Here is a 22,954-nt window from a genome sequence, read left to right on the forward strand (position 1 = left end):
ATCACTAATGTTATCTGATATTGTTTTATTCTGTAGGTGCATTAGTTGGGTTTAAATTGACTTTTCTGATTTGTTTAACTGTTTCCTCAGTTTTCTTGCTCCGTTGTTTTTTTTTTTTGTCACTGAAATAATTCATATCAATTATTCTGTGGTTAACATGTTGAAATGTACTGTTAGGAATTGTGCCTGATATTCATATGATGAAGACATAATCTTTCTATCAGTTTAATTTAGGTCTGGAGCTGGCATGTCAGTTAAATGCTAGTAGTCTGTTGTTATTTATGTATTATTGTTATTTTATTTATTTTCTTTTGTTACATGTTCTAACATCGGACTCGAACTTCTCTTGAACTGAATTTTAATGTGCGTGTTGTTATGCGTTTAGTTTTCTACATTGGCTAGAGGTATATGGGGAGGGTTGAGATCTCATGAATATGTTTAACCCCGCTATAATTTTGCTCTGGCCTTTGTTAGTCTTGTATGATTTTTAATTTTAGGTTCTTGTGTATAAATCGGAGTTTAGTATGACGTCCATTATCACTGTACTAGTATACATATGTTTAAGGGGCCAGACAAAAGACGCCTACGGATGTGAGAGTTTCTCGCTACATTGAACATTCATTGGTGGTCTACGGCTGTTGTCTGCTCTGTAGTCTTGTTGTTATTGCTTTGACACATTCCCCATTTTCTTTTCAATTTTATATTATATTATTTGTAATGTTTTAGCTGTCCTGGTGGTACTTGCATTTATTTTTGCTGTATTCTTGTCATGTAATTTTGTTATTTAGCGGTATATTTAACATTGCCATGAAGCACGAGGTTTCGTTAGCCTCAAAACTAGGTTCAGCCCACCTTTTAATCCTAAAATGTTCTGTACCAAATCTGAAGTATGGCAGTTGTTATTAATATTTTGTTTTTTTAATGTATTATGCATTGTTTTTTGCTGCATTTCAGTGTTCCTATTTTTTCGTTGTTTTCCTATAATAGTTGATGTGTTTCCTTCGGTTTAAGTTTGTCACCCGGGTTTGTTTCTCTCTCTCGGTTTATGAATTTTGAACAGCGGTATTCCTCCCTTTATTATTTATAACTGACTGTAAAAACAAAGATGGCATGAAATGAAATAGAAAAAAATATGACTTCATGTATACGGTCCTGTAGAACGTTTTGGAAGGAACCATCAATTTCTTAAATACCGCAATACTATAGTTAGGGTAAATGTTTTCTGAAAAAAAACAATACTTTTTCTTGCTTAAATGTTTATAAAAGATGACCAAATATTCTTTAACCTATACGCTAATATTATGTAATTAAATTTTTGGTGAAGCCACTCACTTTGAATTTCATTGTATTTTTTTTATAAAACAAACCTATACTTCATTTATCAATAAGTTTTAGCATTTTTAAGTTTGAAAATGCTTACCATTTTTACAATGTTAAGTGGCGAGAATATGTCTCGTCATATGGTTTTTTTCTGAAATAGCCATCATATGTAAATAAATGTTTGAAAATATACATAACTGATTCAAGAATTGCGGTTACTGCCTTACTAAAAGGTATCTTCTTTCTATGAAAATTGAGAATTTAGTATCAACAAAACACGTTTTCTCTCTTCATACGAAACCAGAAAAAGGGGGAAATACTTGGTTGATACTTTTACAAAAACAAACAGATTATCCCTTATACATTATCAGTTAGGATTCGTAATAGTATAAGCTATTGAACTATCTGCGTATTGACCATATTAACATCAATTAAGAATATCATATGATGTGCATGATGTTAAAAAAACAGGTAAACGTTTCCATAGTAACATTTGTGAGTATATGTTTATTATAGTATCATTATTGACCTGCAGGTAAATCTTATATGTTAATTCTTTGTTTCAATCCTAAATCAGTCTTTTGCAATATTTTAATTAGATGATTTTATATGGTGAATTTTGTGCAGTGATGTTACTATATATAAAAAAAAATAAGATGTGGTATGATTGTCAATAAGACAACTCTCAATAAGAGATCAAATGGCACAGAAATTAACAACTATTGGTCACCGTACGGCCTTCAACAATGCTTAAAAATCAAAACGCATAGTCAGCGATAAAGACCCCGAAATTACAAATGTAGAACAATTTAAACGAAAAACTAACGACCTAATTTATGTACACAAAATGAATGAAGAACAAATATGTAACACATCAACAAACGACAACCAATGAATTTCAGGCTCCCGACTTGGAACAGGCAAATTTATACAGAATGTGGCGGGGTCCTAATCCTCCCCTAACTTTACAATTTTACTGATAGATTAGATAACATTAGACATGACCAATGCCAATAATTTAAAAGAAATTCGAATATTATCAATTTATATGGCATGAAGTTACTATACTTTATATAAAACTAATGTTTGCGAACAATTTACGTCACGGAATTCCACAAAATTCAAAAGAGTAAGGAGAGCTATACAAATAATGTTTAAAAACAATAGTTTATCATTTCCTGTTTCATCTTCTAACAATTAACGGTTATATCAAAATACCAACGACAATAAGTTTTCCCTCATATCTAGATACCAATGACAATATCTCAACATATGAGTGATGTTTCCACATTTATTTCCTCCACGTATACATTCAACATCTGAAACCAACTTATCATGACCTGTTCTCATCTCAATGATTGTTTGAAAAAATGGTGTCAAAATAGGCTCTATTGCAATATGAAGCGTTTACCGCCACTGGTTGTCAATAACACACGTTTTGTTACATGTCTGTGTTTCAGCAGTTTTATTATGAGAAAAGCACAAGTTATATGCTGAAGCTTTCATTTTAAGCATATTTACTGAATACAATGAGTTTAAAGTGATTTTGGAACAATGCACAGTATCTTTGAATTTATTTTTATATTTTTACATAAGCCACTGAATTTGATTGCGCTACGGTGTATGTTCAAATAAATACTATCAGGTGATGGTCACAGTACATCCAAATCATGTGACAAATATTCACTATTTAACTGATATTATCTAACGTTTCATTGTCTGAAGACAACAGTAAATTATAAATATATAAAGAAATATCATCATTGGACTGTATTTTAGACGAATTATATATAAAGTAAGCAGGGTTTGAATTAAATCCGTTCATCGACCTGCTAGTCAATAGTTATCAAAAGTACCAGGATTATATGCGTTTTGTTAGAATATACTTTTTCTTAATTTTTTTGGCATTTTTGAAAATTGTGTTTATGTTGTATTTATACTTCTTTACTAAGAAATTTGTTTTGCAAGTTCATGTATGAAAATTGTTGTTTATATCCAACGTAAGATATTAAGCTTGATTTTTTTTTATCGCTTTACAAATACTAAGATAAATCTTATATTACCATATGTAAATGAAAAATACAAATATTAGAAACAGACAGACTAAACCACTCCCTTTTTTGCATTAATTTGACCTTATGAGCAAAAGAGACTTGGTGACATGAGAGGTTACCAAACGGGAACCGGTATATATATCTCCTAGATAATTAAGCCTACCTAAAATATTCCATAATTAGAATTACTAATGAGGGTCAATTTCTGTTTGTCAGTGACAACAAACTATTTGAGAACCTTTACTATTTCTTCTACCGGAACCTTAGCAGTTTTATAAAGTTGCATACGTTATATTGATTTTTCGTACGTGTTCTTTGAAACAAACAAAAAAAACACAAAGTAGAGTTGATACAACTATCTTGCAGTTTTGTTTTCTTTGAACAATTTTTAGGTTCTTTATATTCTTGTCATGAAATTTAGAACATATGCTGACGTTAGCCTTATACAAATTGCTTCATAGAGCTAATACCTTATACTGTAATTATGTTGGTGACCAGTGTTATCATAAAGATGGTAATAATAATTGATAAAGCCTTAATAGAGATTTAGTGTCAATATCTATGGCATATGTATATAAATATATACGAGATACACATACTACCTGTATATGATGTATTCACACTGATAGTATTGAATATTTGTATAATTGATATTTACTATATTACTTGATAGATATTACCCATTAGACTAAGGATGGATGTGTTTCTGTGTGGATTTCTTCTTTTAACACTTTCAAAATGTGTGGTATCCAAGTCACCAAATATTGTGTTTATTGTGGCTGATGATTTGGGTAAGTTTATTTCAAACAGGATTGTTTTTTTTTTTTTTTTTTATCTCAATGAAGGAAGATAAAACACAATTTTTAAAGAAAAAAACCCACTTTGTATGTTGTTAGGGGATACTATTAAACGAGCTTAATAAAGGGATGGAATCGAAATGTATAGTGTTTGCAAGCTTTCAAACGAACAAAATAATTAATAGTAATAATGAAAATTTGTACATCAACCTTACAGATTTCTTGATACTTGTGCAGTTTGCCTGTTTGGATTTTTTGCTTACAAAATGTACAGCACTAGAAAAAATAGAATTTTAAGATGACCATAAACTGTTAATTATATGCTGTAATGACTCCACCCTTTAGACTACAATTGCGAATATAGTTGTTCTCAAAGTTTTAAAAGACATCTTGTTTATGTGAGACGATAAGCTAGCTACACAGAGAGAATTAATCCTCCCTTTTCAACATAAGAAGATGTTTGAACAAAGTCTGAATATTTTATTCACCCTCTATTGTTCCGTAGAATGTCAGTATTTACCCGTATAACGAATTCATCGCACGCTGGACTTTTTCTGCTTTGTTTTGTTAAAAAACAAACAATAAAACACAACAACATTGATAGACGACGTCATCATTACCGGTACACGTGACGTCATGAACCCCCTATGAAATTTACTAACCCCTACGAATCCATTTAAGTTCACCATATGACGTCTGTAAACAAATCAAAACGTGATAATTTACCCGCGGTGCTATAAATAGTTTGATGTTGATGATTGTATTTAACACAAATTGTATCCGTATTCTATGTTTCAGGATGGAACGATGTAGGATTCCACAATCCGGCTATTATTTCTCCTAACATAGATTATCTAGCAAAGAATGGGATGATCTTGAACAATTCTTATGTACAACCAGTCTGTTCTCCGTAAGTATTGATAAGGTTGTCTATCCCTAAATTTAAAAGACTTTCAACTATGAGTATTTGTACCCGCGTTGCCTTTGTGAAATGTGTTAGTGAAAAACATTTTCAACTGTTTCAAATATATACTTAATTTTATATTTTATATTAAATAACATTATAAAAAAAATTGAAAAACAATTTTTAATGAATGATATGAGTGATATTTTTTATTTGGAGATCAAAGTATTCAAACAGTTCACTGTTAGGTATGGTATATATGGAAATTAATATATGCGTATCATGTTTACAGATTCGTGCATGCTTATTTGTGAACCAGTGATATTTTCTACTCTTAGGTCAAGAAACGCCTTTTTATCAGGATTTTATCCTTTCAAATCAGGATTACAGGTGAGATTGTACTATTGTCGAAAGCATAGTCACTGTGTCTAAACCACACCGGCACTCGATGGTATCTAACATCCGGCACAATGACGGAACACAAATAGACAAAAGAAAGGTGGGTTTCTCCTTATTTTCTTAATTTTTTTATGATATCGAAGAATAAATATACATATACAACTATTTTCTATTGTGAGATGCAATATTTTCTACAACCGTTCTATATTAACGGAGAAATAAGTCAAATTGTATGTCAAAATGACGAACTGAGTGAACCTTGCCTCGAAATTGTTTAATTTCTCGTTAAATTGTTCACAATGTACGAACAGAAAGGTACGGGAAGATAGATATTGACACGGAGATTGCAAATTTAGTTATTATGAGCATCTCAATAATTGTAACTCTGTGTATGGAACGAAAGAAATGGGTCATGTCAAAATGGAACTGGCCGGTTTCGTCAATGTATACAACCCGGTTTCGTCATAGATTTCAAAATGCATAACCCGGTTTGGTCAAATAAAAAAAATCATTATCGCATTACATTATAATTGATTGTTTAACTTCAGCGTTCAAAAGGAGTTGTGTGGGTCGTTCGCAAACAAGTTCGTTCACCGCACAGCAGCTTATTATTTATATGAGTCTCAGATTCAAATAAATAATAAGCAAACTCCTACTCTTATAGAACACAAATATTTTAATTTTACTTTGCATTTCGAAATTTTTTAACAGCATATTGAGATTAAAGCTCTCTAAATATGCGTTTTCTATATGAGTTATGGGAAAATATGTTGAACATGTTTAAACTTGAAATTAAAGTTTACGGTCTTAAAAATCGAAACACACAATTGATATGTGATTTTCTCGCACAAAAGAATGGACAACTTTATAAGTAATCTAATTATTTTATGTATGTAATATAATCTTTTCTACCATCGTTAAAAATAAATCTTCTTAAGGATAAACGTTGATAATAAGACAAATGTATATGCATGCATAATCGACATAGAAAATGAATGTTGGATAACAACTACCATGTATTAAAATAAACTTTATTTATCACTAATTGTAACTATACTGCTATTTACAAATTAGTATAATAGTCTCAGGTCATCGATAAAATTCAATAATAATTATTTTGTTAACATTATTAAAAAAAAACGAGTCTGTACTGTCGCCATTGTGTTATGATGATCGTACACTGACGTAGGTCAATATATTTTGACAATATATACGGACAGACGGATTCAGTTTTTTTCAAAGTGGGCGTATTTCGAACAACTTTTACATTCCGCCGAGCGTAGCGAGTCGAACAATATTTTGATTATTTTTTGCTTTACAAAATGGTTAAATACAGGAATCAATATAGTTTTTGCAACCAAAGGTGGGGTCGGGGCGTGCAACCTATATGTCATCTAGATTCGCCACTTGTCTTAAAAAGTGTATACCGAATTAAAATATTGTAAGAAATGAGAAAACATGGACACCCGGGAAATCGGATTATGTAATTGGATTATGTTTATTATAATAAATGCTGAATATCAAGTTCTTTTTATCGATTTCTATACATTTTTTTCAAATATATATAAAAGTTATATAGGAAAATGATAAGGCAGACAAATATACAAATAAATCGACTTGGCCGATATCCTAATAAAATTTATTGACCTTAAATTACGATTTTTTTTCTCCATTTCTTTGCGTTTTTACACGCCCGTCCCAATTTTGACATGACGTATTCTTGTATACACCCGTCTGTCCGTCTGTCCTTCCATCTGTCCGTTCCTCCATCTATCAGTCATTCGGTCCGTCCGTCCGTCCATCCGTCTATCTATCCGTCTGTCCACCATAAACATGTCGCACCGTAACTTCAGGACAGCTTATCTTATTTTCTTAAAATTTAACATAGTTCTTTCTTATAATGGTCAAACGATCTGTAAACCTTTTAGTGAAAATCAAATTAAATCTTTTTGAGTTACAGAAAATGTAAGTGAAACAGGAATGTGGTGTTTTTTAACATGTCGCGCCTAGCTCAAAAACGAAGTATTATATCTGCATCAAACTTTATGCACTTCTTAGTTATATAAATATTATAAACTTCTGTTTACTTTTTGGTGATATTTAAAATTTTGGTTTAAAGTGAGTGATTTTTTTTCGGTAAAACAAAAGGGGGGGGGGGCATTTATAGCGAGGTATCTCAAAACCTATTTATGATTATTGTTTAAATTTTACTCACTTCTTATTAATATTAATCTTTAGATCTCTATACTTTTTGATGATGATTCAAACTTTTATTTTGGAGTTATTGAGTTTTTTGTAAAAAAAAGAATAGCGGTGTTCACATGGTGCGCCTAATCTCTGAAACTATTTCTGATTATTGCATAAAACTTCACACATAAAACGACGGGCGTATCATGCGGTCATAGCGCAGCATGATCATCGGTCCTGTTGACTGCAGTTGAAACAGCTGATGAGTTTTCATTGATAAGTTCATGAAATGACTCATCTAATGTCTCAATTGTAACGTTTTCTGTCATCTAAAATAATAAAAAAGCAACAGATTATTTAAAAATGTCTTTCAACATGAAAAGTTCATACAAATTCCAAGCGACAACAACCCGACCATAGAGCAGAAAACAGCCGAAGGCCACAATGGGTCTCCAATGAAACGAGAAACTCCCGCATCCGGTGGCGTCCTTTAGCTGGCCCCTTAATAAATATGTATACTAGTTCAGTGATAGTGGACTTCATAGTAAACTGCGAATACATGTATATTTATTATATTTAAGGGATAATTTTAACTATGATACAAGTTTTGGCACAAATCGCGAATTTACTATACAGGCTCTGTCATAAGACGAGTTAAGGTTTATTCATCCTTTTTTTATTATTTGTACTCTTGTTTTACTGTTTGTGTCAGCGACAACACTTTGACTCAGTCCATTCCCGAGTCACACGCTTGTAATTCCATGGTTGTCTTTGGTTGCTTAAAATACCATATGCGTTTTGAACATAAAATAGGCAGGTAGTTTTCTTGTTTGAATTGTTTTACATTTATAATTTAGGGCCCTGTTATAGCTTGCTTTCATGCAGTTTGCGTGTTTTTCTCATTGTTTAAGACATACGCTGACCTTAACTTGATTAATTCAACATCATTTTTGTGTCTAAAAGAAAGTTGTCTCATTGTCAATGTGTATGGGATAAGTGGTTACCGTCACTTCTTCTATATAAGACCTAGATATAAATGACGGTCATGTTTTGCAAACCAACTTTTATTCACATTGAAAATACAAAACTGTCAGATATTGTTTTCGAAAGTTATCTTGAAGTTTCAATTGAATTCATACTGTAAACATAATGTGAAAAAAATGCCTAGGAAAATAAATGTGCTTACCAGAAACGGGGAGAAAGTTACAAATCTCACTGCTATATGTTATGGATGCTTAAGTGTGAAAACTCGCTTTTGTGCGCAAGTAACACAGTATATATAGTACCAGAAAATTTGACAGGACTGCATGCATGACTAATTTGTGCAGAACAGTATAGACTATAGTTGGTTATGGACTGTTCGTCAATGATTGATGCATAGTGTATATGATATAGTACAGTAAATTAAAATTATGGCACAATCAAAACACCTATATACTTTTATTTTTCATCTTTACATACTACTATTATAAACAAAGAAAATTTAATAATGTTACAAAATAATTAGATACCATTGTTTGCTATTGAGTATTTATATTCCATTTATAATTAGTTTGAAGTTAAGTGAAATAAGGGATACGCCTTTCATTAGGAAAATGTGAATTATCATAATTAACTATGTCCAAAAGTGCCCGCTTAAAATAGATGTTAACACGCCAAGTTTACTTTACAATAAATATATATTTAAATTCTCGAAAGACAATGAATGTTCAGATCCGTGCCAAAGTTGCTTTTCATAAATTGTTTGTTAATTTAAAAAAAAAACGGGTGATATATATAGACGAACCGGGTGATTGTGTAGTAACAACATTGACGAAACCGGTTTATTATAATTTGACGTGACCCATTTCTTTCGTTCCATACACAGATGTACAATTATTGAGATGCTCATAATAACTAAATTTGCAATCTCCGTGTCAATATCTATCTTCCCGTACCTTTCTTTTCGTACATTGTGAACAATTTAACGAGAAATTAAACAATTTCGAGGCAAGGTTCACTCAATTCGTCATTTTGACATGCATTTTGACTTATTTCTCCGTTAATATAGAACGGTTGTAGAAGATATTGCATCTCATAATAGAAAAAAAGTTGTATATGTATATATATTCTTCGATATCATAAAAAAAATAAAAAAATAAGGAGAAACCTACCTTTCTTTTGTCTATTGGTGTTCCGTCATTGTGCCGGATGTTAGATACCATCGAGTCCGAGCAAATTGTGCCGGTGTGGTTTAAACACAGTGATAGTCTAATAAACCAAATCTCTACTAAGTGTCAAAGTGACGAGTATTTATGAAACAAAAGTCCGGAAACTAACACACAGTTTTAAGCGAATAAGTCTTTTGAAGATATTTCATTTTAAAATTTTATTTACAATCCCTTTTCCTTTTTTTTTTTTATATAAATATGCAAATAAAAAAATTATTTTGAAGGTAACTACTATACTTTTGATTAAGTTCAACGTAAGCAGAGTTCTGATGCTAAAATGATAATTGATTATTGATACCAACCTAAAGTTCAAAACAACTGTGTCAAATATGTGTCAAATTGGTCGAAGACAAACAAATTACGCGACGAAGATGTTTACTCTAACCTCTATACAAATTGACCAAAACAATCTATCGTTTCAATCTAAACAACAACAAAAAATAAAGATGTTCAATTCATAAACAAAACAAATTTGAAGGTATGAAACAGTTTTCTAAACATTCACAGATAGATGTACGTCTGCATATTTAGCCCATATTAATGTTTTTGAATGTTAGAAACATAACATTTAAGCATGATCCGTCGACTACTAGTAACTTAAAATCAGTTACTGTGAAAAAATCGTTAGACGTTATATAATTAAACACAATTTAACAAAAAATCACCGTCGATATTTTTGTTTCTTCCAGAATTTTGTCATCTTACCACAGGCGCCTTCATGTGCACCCCTTAATCGAACATTTCTGCCTCAAAAACTGAAAGAACTTGGATATGCAACACATATGATTGGAAAGTATGTTAACTATTGAATGTTTTGTTTTCAAACATATATTTGTTTTTATTTACGAAGTCCATATAACAAACCTGTTGCCTAACTTCCTTTACACATGCATACGCCCTCTTTAGTTTACACTTTTTCATGATGGGTCATTTCTGTAATATTCTATTTTCAAATTTTTTAGATTAAATTTCATTTTTTTTTAAATGACGACTGATTTTCCCTGAAGAAACTAAAACTATTTAGTTATAATGCATACTCAAGACATTTTAACATTTGAGATTTCACAAATTAATGTATTTGACCGTCACGTTTATTCGTTCATTAAGGGATGATTATCAATATACACTTTGAATTTAGTATGGCGTTCATTATCACTGAACTACTATATATTTGTTTAGGGGCCAGCGGAAGGACGCCTCCGGGTGCGGGAATTTCTCGCTACATTGAAGACCTGTTGGTGACCTTCTGCTGTTGTTTTTTCTATGGTCGTGTTGTTGTCTCTTTGACACATACCGTATTTCCATTCTCAATTTTACTTTAAGTTAAAGATGTTTAAATAATGTGTTTGAGCTATTTGACCTAAAAAATGTTAAAAGAAAAATCGGAAATCGTGTATAATTCATATATTTATGTCTTTTAGATGGCATTTAGGAATGTGTAAATGGGAATGTACTCCAACTTACCGTGGATTCGATACATTTTATGGATACTATAACGGTCAAGAAGATTACTACAACTATACAGTTTGTAAGTCTGTGTACTAAATAAGATAAGAAAAGCAATCTATAGCAAGCAGTGATTTCTGTCGGTCAAATTTACAAAGTTGAATAATTATGTTCTCTTTTTTAAAGTAGGAGATTGATCTATGTTTGTCTTATTTTAGTAAATAACAATTGGATGATTCAAAATTAACATGAACTTGAAGTTACATCAGTTGCACGATTATAACAGCTACATGTGTTTCTTATATTCTAGATTTTGTTTCTTCTTATTTCAGTAAATGGGTCAGATTTCCGTGATAATAAAGAGCCAATTCGACCAAACGAATACTCTACGGTAAGATGGAAAGGTTTTCTTGAAAAATTTTGAAGTTCGTTTGTATGCATTTGTATATGTGTGTATGGGTGTAATGATCTGGTCTATTGGTTAAACAACTAAGTATTAACGCGCCAAAACGCAATATAATCTAGCAAGAAAACCTGTTCATATGACACTTAACCAGAATCTCTTTATCTCATTAACACGTTCAAGTGAACAGAGACATTTTGATTAAATACTCTAATCTTGTAAATGCTTGAAAATTTATATTTTAAATGCTTTTTATTATTACGTTTCATATCGATGTAAGCACAGCACGAATTACCTTATTCCAAACATGAACATTTCTTAATCAAAAACTAACACCTGATACGATAATGACAGACGGATGCAGAAAACGTAATTCTCCTCTGTTGTTTGGCTGACCATAAAGATTGTTTTATCGCCATTTTGTCATTTTTTCTTTGATCTTTTTTTGTGATAAATTTTCATATTATGCTACTCGCTTGAGATGGAAAATCCTCCATAGAAACTAAGAAGGCACGTGGCGTTGCTAATGAAATTGACAACGTCGTCATAGGTAAAATAGCGATAAACAGATTATCAGTGGTCATCTCAACTCGATTACTTTTCTCGCCTTCGCCGTTTCGGCTCAAGCGATTAAATCAATCTCGTTGAGATGATCCAAGATAATATATTAATACATTTGTTTGTGTCTGTAAGTTCAGATCTATATATTTAAAAATATATATAAAGAAAAATATGAAATGTGTTTTTTTTTTTTATTTTACAGTATGCCTATGCCCGACGAGCAGACAAAATCATCACCCAACACAACAAAAGTCAACCAATGTTCTTGTACCTTCCTTTCCAGTCAGTTCATGAACCAATACAGGTAAGTTATTACCGATATGGCTGTTCTCGCAAGGTAAATGCGAAAGCACACTGCATCACAATTGACATTGAATCCTCAAAAACGGTAAAACTTGATTTTAATGTGGGTGTAACCCTTAATGTTACTGAAAGTAAAATATTGTGGTCTCATGTCAGTTAAAATAGTTGGGAAAACCAACGAGTCGTTGACAATAATAAAAAAAATCTAAGTTTGCAATGAGGGTTTTTGAATTGGTAAGAAAAGATGTTGGATACTACGGTAGTATAGCTGACTAAATGATATTTTGAACCAGCGATTATATAATTTGTATTAGCTAATATCTAAGTCATTTGAATACACAAGTAAACTATTTATATGGTTTAAAAGAGTTTAAATGAACATAATGTATAGTAAAAGTGCAATTTTGCTTATATAGTTACTCCATTTTAGGTTCCTGAAATATACGAAAATATGTACCAAGACATAAAAAACGAAGGAAGACGAAAATATTCGGGTAATATTTTTTATTAATATTTTTTTATTTTTTTTATTCAAAATAGTAGGCTCAAAAAATAACTTCTCACATTTTCACTTTCCTAACTGCAGCAGTTTGAATTAGACAATTTTTAACTCTAATTGTAACTCATAACCGGCATCTTACTGGTACAAGACATCACAGGACTTAATGCTTAAATTATGATTAATAACGTTTTTTTCCCTAACTCAGCAAATCAATCATCTAAGTCAATAGCATTGCTTCCATTGTTCTGATGTCTCTACTTTGGATTATGTTGTTGATTATTGAAGGCAGTACAGTAACCCTGATATTCAATTGTTCAGTTGTATGCGGTCTTTGTGACAGCATGCAAACTTTCTTTAAAGAAGTCAAGAGACAATAGGCAATATAATACCAGTATTAGTTTTCAGTTTTGTTTGATTCATATTTGGAAATAATTTTAATTCATTCACAACTCGTATATATACTTGAAACTGAGATATATCCAAAAGCTTGACCATGACTTAATATTGTGTATTGACCTCCGTTGTGTGTTTATACAAAATGTATTGACTTTTTGTGCCGTCTAAAAGACTTTTACACAAAACTTCTTGTATTGAATGGATAAAATAACGTTTTTGCTTAAATGAAATCAGGGCTTATATTACATAAATCTTTTTATCTTGAAACCTTCTCAAGATTGCTTTTCTATACTCATGGCTATTGACGATTAACTATCCTAAAAGAAATACGCTGTTTTGATTTAACAGGAATGGTCACAGCAATGGATGATGCCATAGGAAACGTAACAGATTCACTGAAGCGTAACGGAATGTTTGAAGATACCCTTATTATATTTACTGCAGATGTAAGATTTTCGAAAATTTTAATATCATCCTTTTTTCATGACTATATTTATATTCAATTTTTTATATACAAGCATATATGTTTATTTATATGAAAGGGACATACAATCCAAAGTCATTTTAATACTTTCATCAGTTGTCTTGAGGAACTTCACGTTTATTATTGTTGAAGGCCATATATGACCAATAATTGCTTACATTCATGTGACTTTGACTCTGGTGGATGGTTCAAAATCTCCTTTTTTCAATATTGAAGATGAATTCCATATTGTGTGTATGTGTACAAATTAAAACATGGTATCACTAAAAATTTGATACATATCAAGATACTTTAAAACCTATCCGATCTTTATCAAATTAATGATAGATTTAAATGATTTACTGCTTCTGTTTTGAACTGAACAAAAATCTATCTTGGTTCATTACCAAAGATTATGATTTCCTTTGATTTGTTTCTTATTTATCTCATATATGATACGCAATTAACTATGCTCCCACTGTTGGACGTTTGAAGCTTTATTGATTGACTTCAGTATGTGAAATATGTTCCTCTATCATCCTATTCATACATATTGTACTATAAATATTTGACACAATGTTATTATATAAAACCTGTGTCACGTTTTCTCCACGACAGTATTACTTTAAAGCAGTCAATACTTCTGTGTTATCATTGATTTCGCCAAAATTATAATTTGACTTTACAAAACTTTTAGTTTATTAAATACTAAGGATGTTCTACCCCAAAAATATATTACCTTAGCTGTATTTGACAACAGCTTTTCAATACTTTTTTGCTCTAAATGCAACTTCGTATTTTATTAAGTCTTCATTTTTTTTTAGATTTGGGCGGCTTCAGCTGATTCTTTTGTAGGTGAAATGCCCGTCTGGCTCACAAAATTTTAATCCTGATATCATTGTAGAGTTTACTCACTTTTTATACTTAGTGTTTACAAATAAATCATATTTAAAGAAGTTCTTTTAAGAAAGACATTCACTTGGTATTATAGAATGGTGGTTGGACAACATTTTCTGGGAATAATTACCCACTGAGAGGGGGTAAGGCAACAGTATATGAAGGAGGAACCCGGGCGTCAGCTTTTGTTTACGGTTCAGGACTTCAGAAACCTAACACTGTTTTTGACGGGTAATACATGATGGTAGCAGTACAATATTTGTTTTCATTGTTGTATTTTAAATATATTTTTATTTTCAAAAGAGAAACAATTCCAGTATTAATTGTAATTAATCCAGATGTGTACTTGCTTTGTTGTTTATTAAACAATACAATACTAAGTTACTTGAAAATCTTTTCGAAGTCATTATTTTAATACTTATCCCATAATTTATTCCTCGAAAGTGACATGATAATCTTTGCAATAATGTTTAAGAATATGAAGATATTTTACAAATAAAAATTAAAGAACCGAGTAATTTACCACAAAAAATGAGATACTTGTTTGCTTTATCATTGTTGTTCTAGTATGATTCATGCTGTGGACTGGATGCCAACAATTCTCTCTGCTGCTGGAGGAGGTCAAGGTAAATAAATTTATATATCTCAGTCAGTCAGACATTGATTAATAGTTGGTCATTTTATATGAAAATCGACAGAGATATTGCCGATGACATAACATGATCTGTTTAACAATATGTGACTTAACACTAAAGCGGTTAAATAATGGGTGTTATTTTTTAAAAAGCAAAATAACAAAAATACCGACTCCAAGGAATATTAAAAATAATTGGAATTATAAATTTATTTTTAAGTAAGTGGAATTGATGGTGTAGATTTATGGCCAAGCATAAGTGAAGGAGTTCCATCCACCTTGAGGTCAGAGTTCATCTATAACCTCGACGATTCTTTAGTACCTATTGTAGGACATGCCGCTATTAGGTAAGTGTAACGCAAAATTGATAGACATTTCGGATGATGTAATGTCTACTGGTAAATGATGCCGAGAGATTACCCTATTTAATTGTCTCTGTTTATGTCATTTTAGATTCAATTTTACACTGAAAATATACCGTGCACTACATGGTCATAAATATAATGTAATATTAACAAAAGCTTGCTTTCCTGTTACTTCCGTTATACTATATATACATAGTTCTTATATGTTTTTGTTATATAGAATGGGTGATTACAAATTAATAGAAGGATTTGCTGGTGCATATAATGGCTGGTACCCACTTCCTGAAAACGAGGAAGATTCAGAAATAGAAGAACCAAAAGTAGATTACTACCAGTTGTATAACTTGAGAGGTAAATCACTGCCAAGTATATAATTAATCAGTACTTCAGTGTGATGTGTGTAAAATAGAGGCAATGGATATTAGAGGGACATTCAAACTGAATGTCGAAGACAACGCCATTGCTAAAAACAAAAAGACAAACCGACAAACAAATGTACACAAAACACAATGTAGAAAACTGAAGACTAAAAATCACGAAACCCACTAAAAAATGAGGGTGATGTTAAATGCTTCGGAAGGATAAATAGAACATGCTCGATATGTAGCAACCGTCGTGTTGCGCATGTTTGTATAAACCCTTTAACATGTCTTATTCGTTAGGTCACGTTCGGTAAAAAGGGGACGGGCTTGTAGTTGTGACATCGGTAACATATGTGCTATCATCTGTGAAACGGATATTCCGTGACAGTCAACTAACTCGTGATGGCGATCGTAAAATGTTCAAAGAGATGAGTTCAACTTCACCATTTGGAACTATTGATGTAATACCTTCCTTCTAAGCAGCTACCCTCTATCAAGGAAATTATGATTGTTTATTTTCTGTTTTGTTTAATTTTGTCATCGGATATGTCATGTAATTCAAACATTGTCGTAGTATTTTAACTTTATTATACGATATACATTTTCATTTTTAGACATTTTAGTTTTCAGAAAGTCAGCCAAACTGTTATATGCAGTATCTTATTTTTTATATAAAACGTTTTAGATGATCCTAACGAACATAATAATTTGCACATCAAAGAGTCCAGCATGTTAAAAAAGATGAAAGAAAGGCTTGATGAATACAGAAAATACATAGTTCCACCTCTAACAGAGAAAAAAGACCCTGCAGCAAATCCAAATAATTATAATGGTTACTGGACACCTGGCTGGTGTTAGTGTTCATCGTTAAATAAATAAAGTTAACAAAAATATTAAAAAGTCGTACACTTGATTATGCCATTTGTTTGCTGATCAAAACTTCTCATTCATAACCTGTTTTTTTAAGACAAGAACAATAAAAACCAAGAAGTAAACAAAGACTCACAAAACCAAAAGACATTTACATCAACAGTTACAAATAATAAATAAGAAACAAAACGAACTCCATTAAAAAAAAGGCACCGTATACGGCATCCGTCGTGTTATTTCTTTGTTCAGTTCAGTAATGATGGAAGGTTATTATGACTGAGGAAGAATATCAGAGTCAATGTCAATGTCTCCTACGTATGTTCTCTAGATTAACTTCAGTGTAAGTAAAAAAGAATCTACCAAGTAGTTTACGAGAAGGCTATTGAGAAATAACTAATCAGCATCAAATGTTTAAATGTTTAGGGGGAGATAAGAACCAGATGTTGATTCATGGCGTACATAGCATATGAAATAACTCATCATAGATACAAGGCTGTTTTTGTTTACCAAAATTTAACTCCTACTGTGTGAGTTTTTGCAAGTGTGTTTTTGTAATAATTATGGGACTCATGACTTACTTTGTTTGTAACTGAATTACTAGCGGGTCATATATTATTAGTTACATAGTGTGTTAGTGACTTAACACGATATATATGGGGTCAGTATATTCCATATGGGGTGAAAACGTTCAATTTTGTGCACAGGGCCTTTGTTTTTCTAGTTTCGGTTGTTTTGCATTTGTCGTTTGGGAGCCATTTGTGGATGGCTCTACGGTAAAAAAAAAACCTGCTTCATAAACTTCAAGTCTTCATTAACAACTGCCTCAGCCTTTTCTTTGGGAAGAGCAATATCGTTGATTTCTCTTCCTTGATGAAGAGATTCAGCTGCCAACATGATTTTTTTTACTTGTTTTGAATTCATGCGTGTCAATAGCCTCGCGGAGTTGAATAATTATTATTGTAGGCTGATTATCAGGGATGACAATATCGTTAACAGGATAATATTGTTTTAGAAAAAAGAAAAATACCAAAATACCGAGTAAAACGGAAAATGGAAAGTCAATAATTACATAAGGCAAAATCGAAAGCTTACACACATCAAACGAATGAATAACAGCTGTCATATTCCTGACTTCTTACAGGCATTTTCTTATGTAGAAAATGATGATTTAACCTGGTTTTATAGCAAGGTGAAGCTCTTATTTGTATGAAAATTGTAAGCAATTTCATTATATTGACATCGATGTGTGAACAAAACAAACATAATAATAAGTAAAAATGTTATTTGTCAGGATATTAAAGTCGCATCGTAGAAAAGAATTCGCTTCAAATTTTATGGTTTTGTTCTTCGTTACCTAACAGATAAGTGAATAACCACCAACATCAATCCCAACCTTCCTTTGAAGTTCGTGGTATGTATCCTTGTGCTAAGATTTTATAAAGATCCTCACACTTGTACTCTATTTAAGGAATGCTGTCATTTTGATACTTTATACGTATTACATAAGTTATCCGTCGTTTGTTCCTTTCATGAATGTGACCTACCGAATTAAGATTATTTACCGGATTTGACATCACATAAGCATCACGGCGGGTACCATATGTGGAGCAGGATCTTTCTCCATCCGGAGCACCTTGATATCACCCCTAGTTTTGGTGGGATTCGTGTTGTTTATTCTTTAGTTTTCTATCTTGTGTTATGTGCACTACTGTTTTTCTGTTTGTCTTTTCATTTTTGGCCATGGCATTGTCAGTTTATTGTCGATTAATGAGTTTGACTGTTCCTCTGGTATCTTTCGTCCCTCGTTTTAAGTGAAAGAACATCATCTACACAGCGGAAAGTAGAGTGAAAGCATATTGCTAACTTCTTATCTTTCTTCCTAAGAAGTTCCTGTATGAAGTCAGTCTCATAATTACAAAGAAACAATTCGGCAAGAAGAGGATCAGAATTGGTTCCCATGGAAATGCCGACAGTCTGTTGAAAAAGATAGGAAGCAAATTGCTTCCAGGGTTTTAGTACATTATTATGTAGACTTTTGATGCCCAAACGTTCTATTGACTTAAATATACAAATTAAAGATCCGAAAACTATACTTATACTTATACAGAACGACATCTTTTGGAAATTGAAGCACTTTGGGTTGACAGATTATCATTCTTTATTGCTAAAAATGAACTTAAATATCTGTCATTTCCCCATTTACCAGGATACCCCTACTACGTATTGAGATATGTACCGGACATTGTTATTGAATCTTACACAATTTGATTGGATTAAGTTATTATTAGTTTACCTTCAAACTGTTTACTTTTTAAACAAGTTTATTGGTTGAATCTGAACCTGTATGAATGTGTACAGTACCTTGAATGAAATAAAACTGGTAAATGGACGATATAAAAAAGAAGATGTGGTATGATTGCCAATGAGACAACTATCCACAAAAGACCAAAACGACACAAACATTAACAACTATAAGTCACCGTATGGCCTTCAACAATGAGCAAAACCCATACCGCATAGTCAGCTATAAAAGGCCCCGATAGGACAATGTAAAACAATTCAAACGAGAAAACTAACGGCTTTATTTATGTAAAAAAATGAGTTCATGTTATTCTTTATTGAAACTAAAGGTTTGTAGGGTAAGAATTGTCACTTTTTTTCACAAAATTTTCCGAATATATAGTACTGTTTTAATATCCTATTCCTGAGATAAAATTGAAGATTTACGCACTACTTTTTTCCATTCTCAACAAGTTATTTATCGAATAAAATTGCGAAAATGCGTTTTACGCACGGCTTCTCCAGATAAATTTATAATTTATCTTATAAAGAATAACATTTTTCAGTATCATTATAAATCTATATGTTAATTGATTCATAACTAAGGTAGTTATGTGAATAAAGTAAAAATATGTACCATATGTCTATTTTGGGACATCAAAGTTCAATACGATCGTTTTACGGTCAATTTCGTCTATCTCACAAAATCTTGTTAGCCACTATAGTAATTCATAATGTGAGACTATCTATACTCATGTATCAAAATGTGGATTGTTTGTGTGTCAAAATGTGGAATGCTCTTAGAATGTCGAAATGTAGATCGAACTCGCTTATGAATGAGTCAAAACATTTAGGTGTTTTCCAAACAGTTATTTAAAGTTTACACAATACATTACAAAAAATGTATTCAGGTGTAAATGATAAAAAATAACTAAATATCTAAACTACCATACTTAAACATGTTAAAAGGGCAATAGCTACAAGATATGAAAAAAAAGATATGATTTCGTTTGGCTCAATCATTAATAAAAGTTCAATAATGAAATCAATATTCGTGTTTTAATAGCAGCCAATTCGGTTTAATTTTCTAAAATTTAGCTACAGGTTGGTTACGCATGCATAAGTCGTTTTCAGCCATTAATAGAAAAATAATGTCAACTTTGAAAGTAAAACAAAGGTGAACAACCTCTTTGACTGATTCGATCCATAAAACATCATTCTTATGTCGGTTGCAATCTATTTAAGGTTAAATTTATAGATATAGGAAGATGTGGTATGAGTGACAACGAGACAATTCTCAATCCAAGTAACAATTTATAGAATTAAATCATTATAGGTCAAGGTACGACCTTCAACAGAGATTTGGCTCAAACCGAATAGCAAGCTTAAAAGGGCCCCAAAAATATGTTTGTATTGGGTTATGTGACCGTCAATAGTATTTGAAGGTCATTTCGATAAATAACTAGTGGTAATCTGCACTTAAATACACACAAAATGTTGATACATATTATCGAGTACATGCTTTCTTTACTAGATATAGGAAGATGTGGTGTGAGTGCCAATGAGACAACTCTCCATCCAAATAACAATTTAAAAAGTAAACCATTATAGGTTAAAGTACGGCCTTCAACACAGAGCCTTGGCTCACACCGAACAACAAGCTATAAAGGGCCCCAAAATTACTAGTGTAAAACCATTCAAACGGGAAAACCAAGGGTCTAATCTATATAAACAAAACGAGAAACTAGAAACACGTATATATTACATAAACAAACGACAACTACTGTACATCAGATTCAGACTTATTGTAATCTTGATATACGTTTTAGTATATTATAAATCTAATATGAGTCAAATCAGTGATCATGAATTTTTAATGCCCTTTTAATGTAATATGAAGTAATTGCAAAACGATATTTGTATTCTAATCAAAGAGTGGCGAAATACCAATGAAACATTCAAACTCATAAACCTAAATTAAAACTGACAACGCCATGACTAAAAATTACAAAGACAAACAGACAAATGATAGTACACAAAAAACTGCATAGAAAACTGTAGATTGAGCAACACAAACTTAACCAAAAACTGGGGGTGATCTCAGGTGCTCCGGAAGGCTAAACAGATCCTGTCCCACATGTGGTATCCATCGTGTAGCTCATTTATACCATGCGAGGCACGTAGTTTTCTGCTCTGCTTCTTACTTCTAAGTACCAAAACCGCCTGGGGTCTTTGCACTTGACAAAGTATAAATGCAAAGACAGACGAATTTGAATCTTACACTTGAATTTTTGTTTTTTAATATCGGAGGTAATTATTCTAAGCAGGAACAGAAATAAAACAAAGTCAATGATAGTTCTCGACTAAAACAAAATCCTAACTTCGTGAGAGCAATAAAAAACTAATTTACTATAAATGATTTAAGACAATCTTATGTTGGATAAAATTAGGTAGATACTAAATATTGGTCACATGATTTGTATGTACTCTGACCATGAATCGATAATAATTATTTGATATTTAATACAATCAAACTCAGAGGCTTATTACATAGTTCATAAATTAATTGATAGATAATGTGCTGTACGTATAGAGCTTTTCATGATACATCAAGAATTAGTGTTTTCGTGATGTACTTTACCTGATATTAGCTTAAAAGGGAAGCTTTAGCATATAACTTGTCCTTTCCCCATAATTATACTGCTGAAAAGGGACATGTAACTAAATGTATGTTATTGACACTCCTAGCAATACACGCTCCATATTGCAGTAAAGCCTTCTGCGAAACCACGTTTAAATACAGTTTAAGATCAAAAATGGTTATGAAGATTTGCTCTCAGTATATATAAGAAGATGTGGCATGAGTGCAAATGAGACAAAGTCACAATTTGTAAAAGTAAACCAGCATAGGTCAAAGAACGGAACAGCAAGCTATAATGGGCTCTGAAATTAACTAGTGTAAAACTATTCAAACAGGCAAATCATCGGACAAATAAAAAAAAAACGAGAAACGAGAAACTTTTATGAAAAGCATCAACAAACGAACGACAACCACTAACTTATGACAGTGCAAACAAATTCAACCGGTTTAAACGTTTTAACCCGCACACAAGCATGCCTTTTTTTGGTGAAAAATGCACACACTTGGGTTCATATTCAGATATTATCATTGGTATCTAGATATAAGCGTCGTATTGTCATTGGCATTTACATCTTTGCAATAGCAAAATACATTTTTCTATAGGAACTTCAAACCTTAAAAATAGATGATAACATTGGTATTTGTTCTATGTTCTTGTCGTTTTTCTTGTGCAGTTTTCTCTAGAATATTAGTAAAATGGTCATAGTGACATCATTACATGAAATCGACCAAATAATAATCATCCAATTAAATTATTGCAATAGACTGATAAAGAATTCAAAAGAGAAAATAATATTAATAAAAAAAACCTTCCGGTCAATGATAATGATATGATAAACTCATGCTAGGCAAGGTCATACGCTACTATGAAACTATGTACAGATGCTAGTCACAACATATGACAATGGTTATATATGATAATAAAGGTATATAACGTGTTCCTGTATCTTTCGATTCTTT

General features: G+C 31.7%; 1 protein-coding gene across 1 annotated transcript; it reads left to right on the forward strand.

Annotated features, from left to right (window-relative positions):
• Positions 1–3,991: 3,991 nt before the first annotated feature.
• On the forward strand, positions 3,992–17,097 carry LOC134706907 (arylsulfatase B-like). The gene is made up of 14 exons (XM_063566265.1): positions 3,992–4,165; positions 4,970–5,081; positions 5,414–5,465; positions 10,561–10,664; positions 11,293–11,399; positions 11,650–11,708; positions 12,484–12,585; positions 13,015–13,078; positions 13,831–13,928; positions 14,937–15,073; positions 15,410–15,468; positions 15,697–15,823; positions 16,062–16,192; positions 16,889–17,097. Exons 1-14 carry the CDS (start codon positions 4,069–4,071, stop codon positions 17,059–17,061), a joined length of 1,422 nt encoding a protein of 473 aa, XP_063422335.1. The 5' UTR covers positions 3,992–4,068; the 3' UTR covers positions 17,062–17,097.
• The last annotated feature ends 5,857 nt before the right edge of the window (positions 17,098–22,954 follow it).

The sequence above is a fragment of the Mytilus trossulus genome, chromosome 2 (assembly GCF_036588685.1).
Source record: "Mytilus trossulus isolate FHL-02 chromosome 2, PNRI_Mtr1.1.1.hap1, whole genome shotgun sequence".
NCBI lineage: Eukaryota > Metazoa > Mollusca > Bivalvia > Mytilida > Mytilidae > Mytilus > Mytilus trossulus.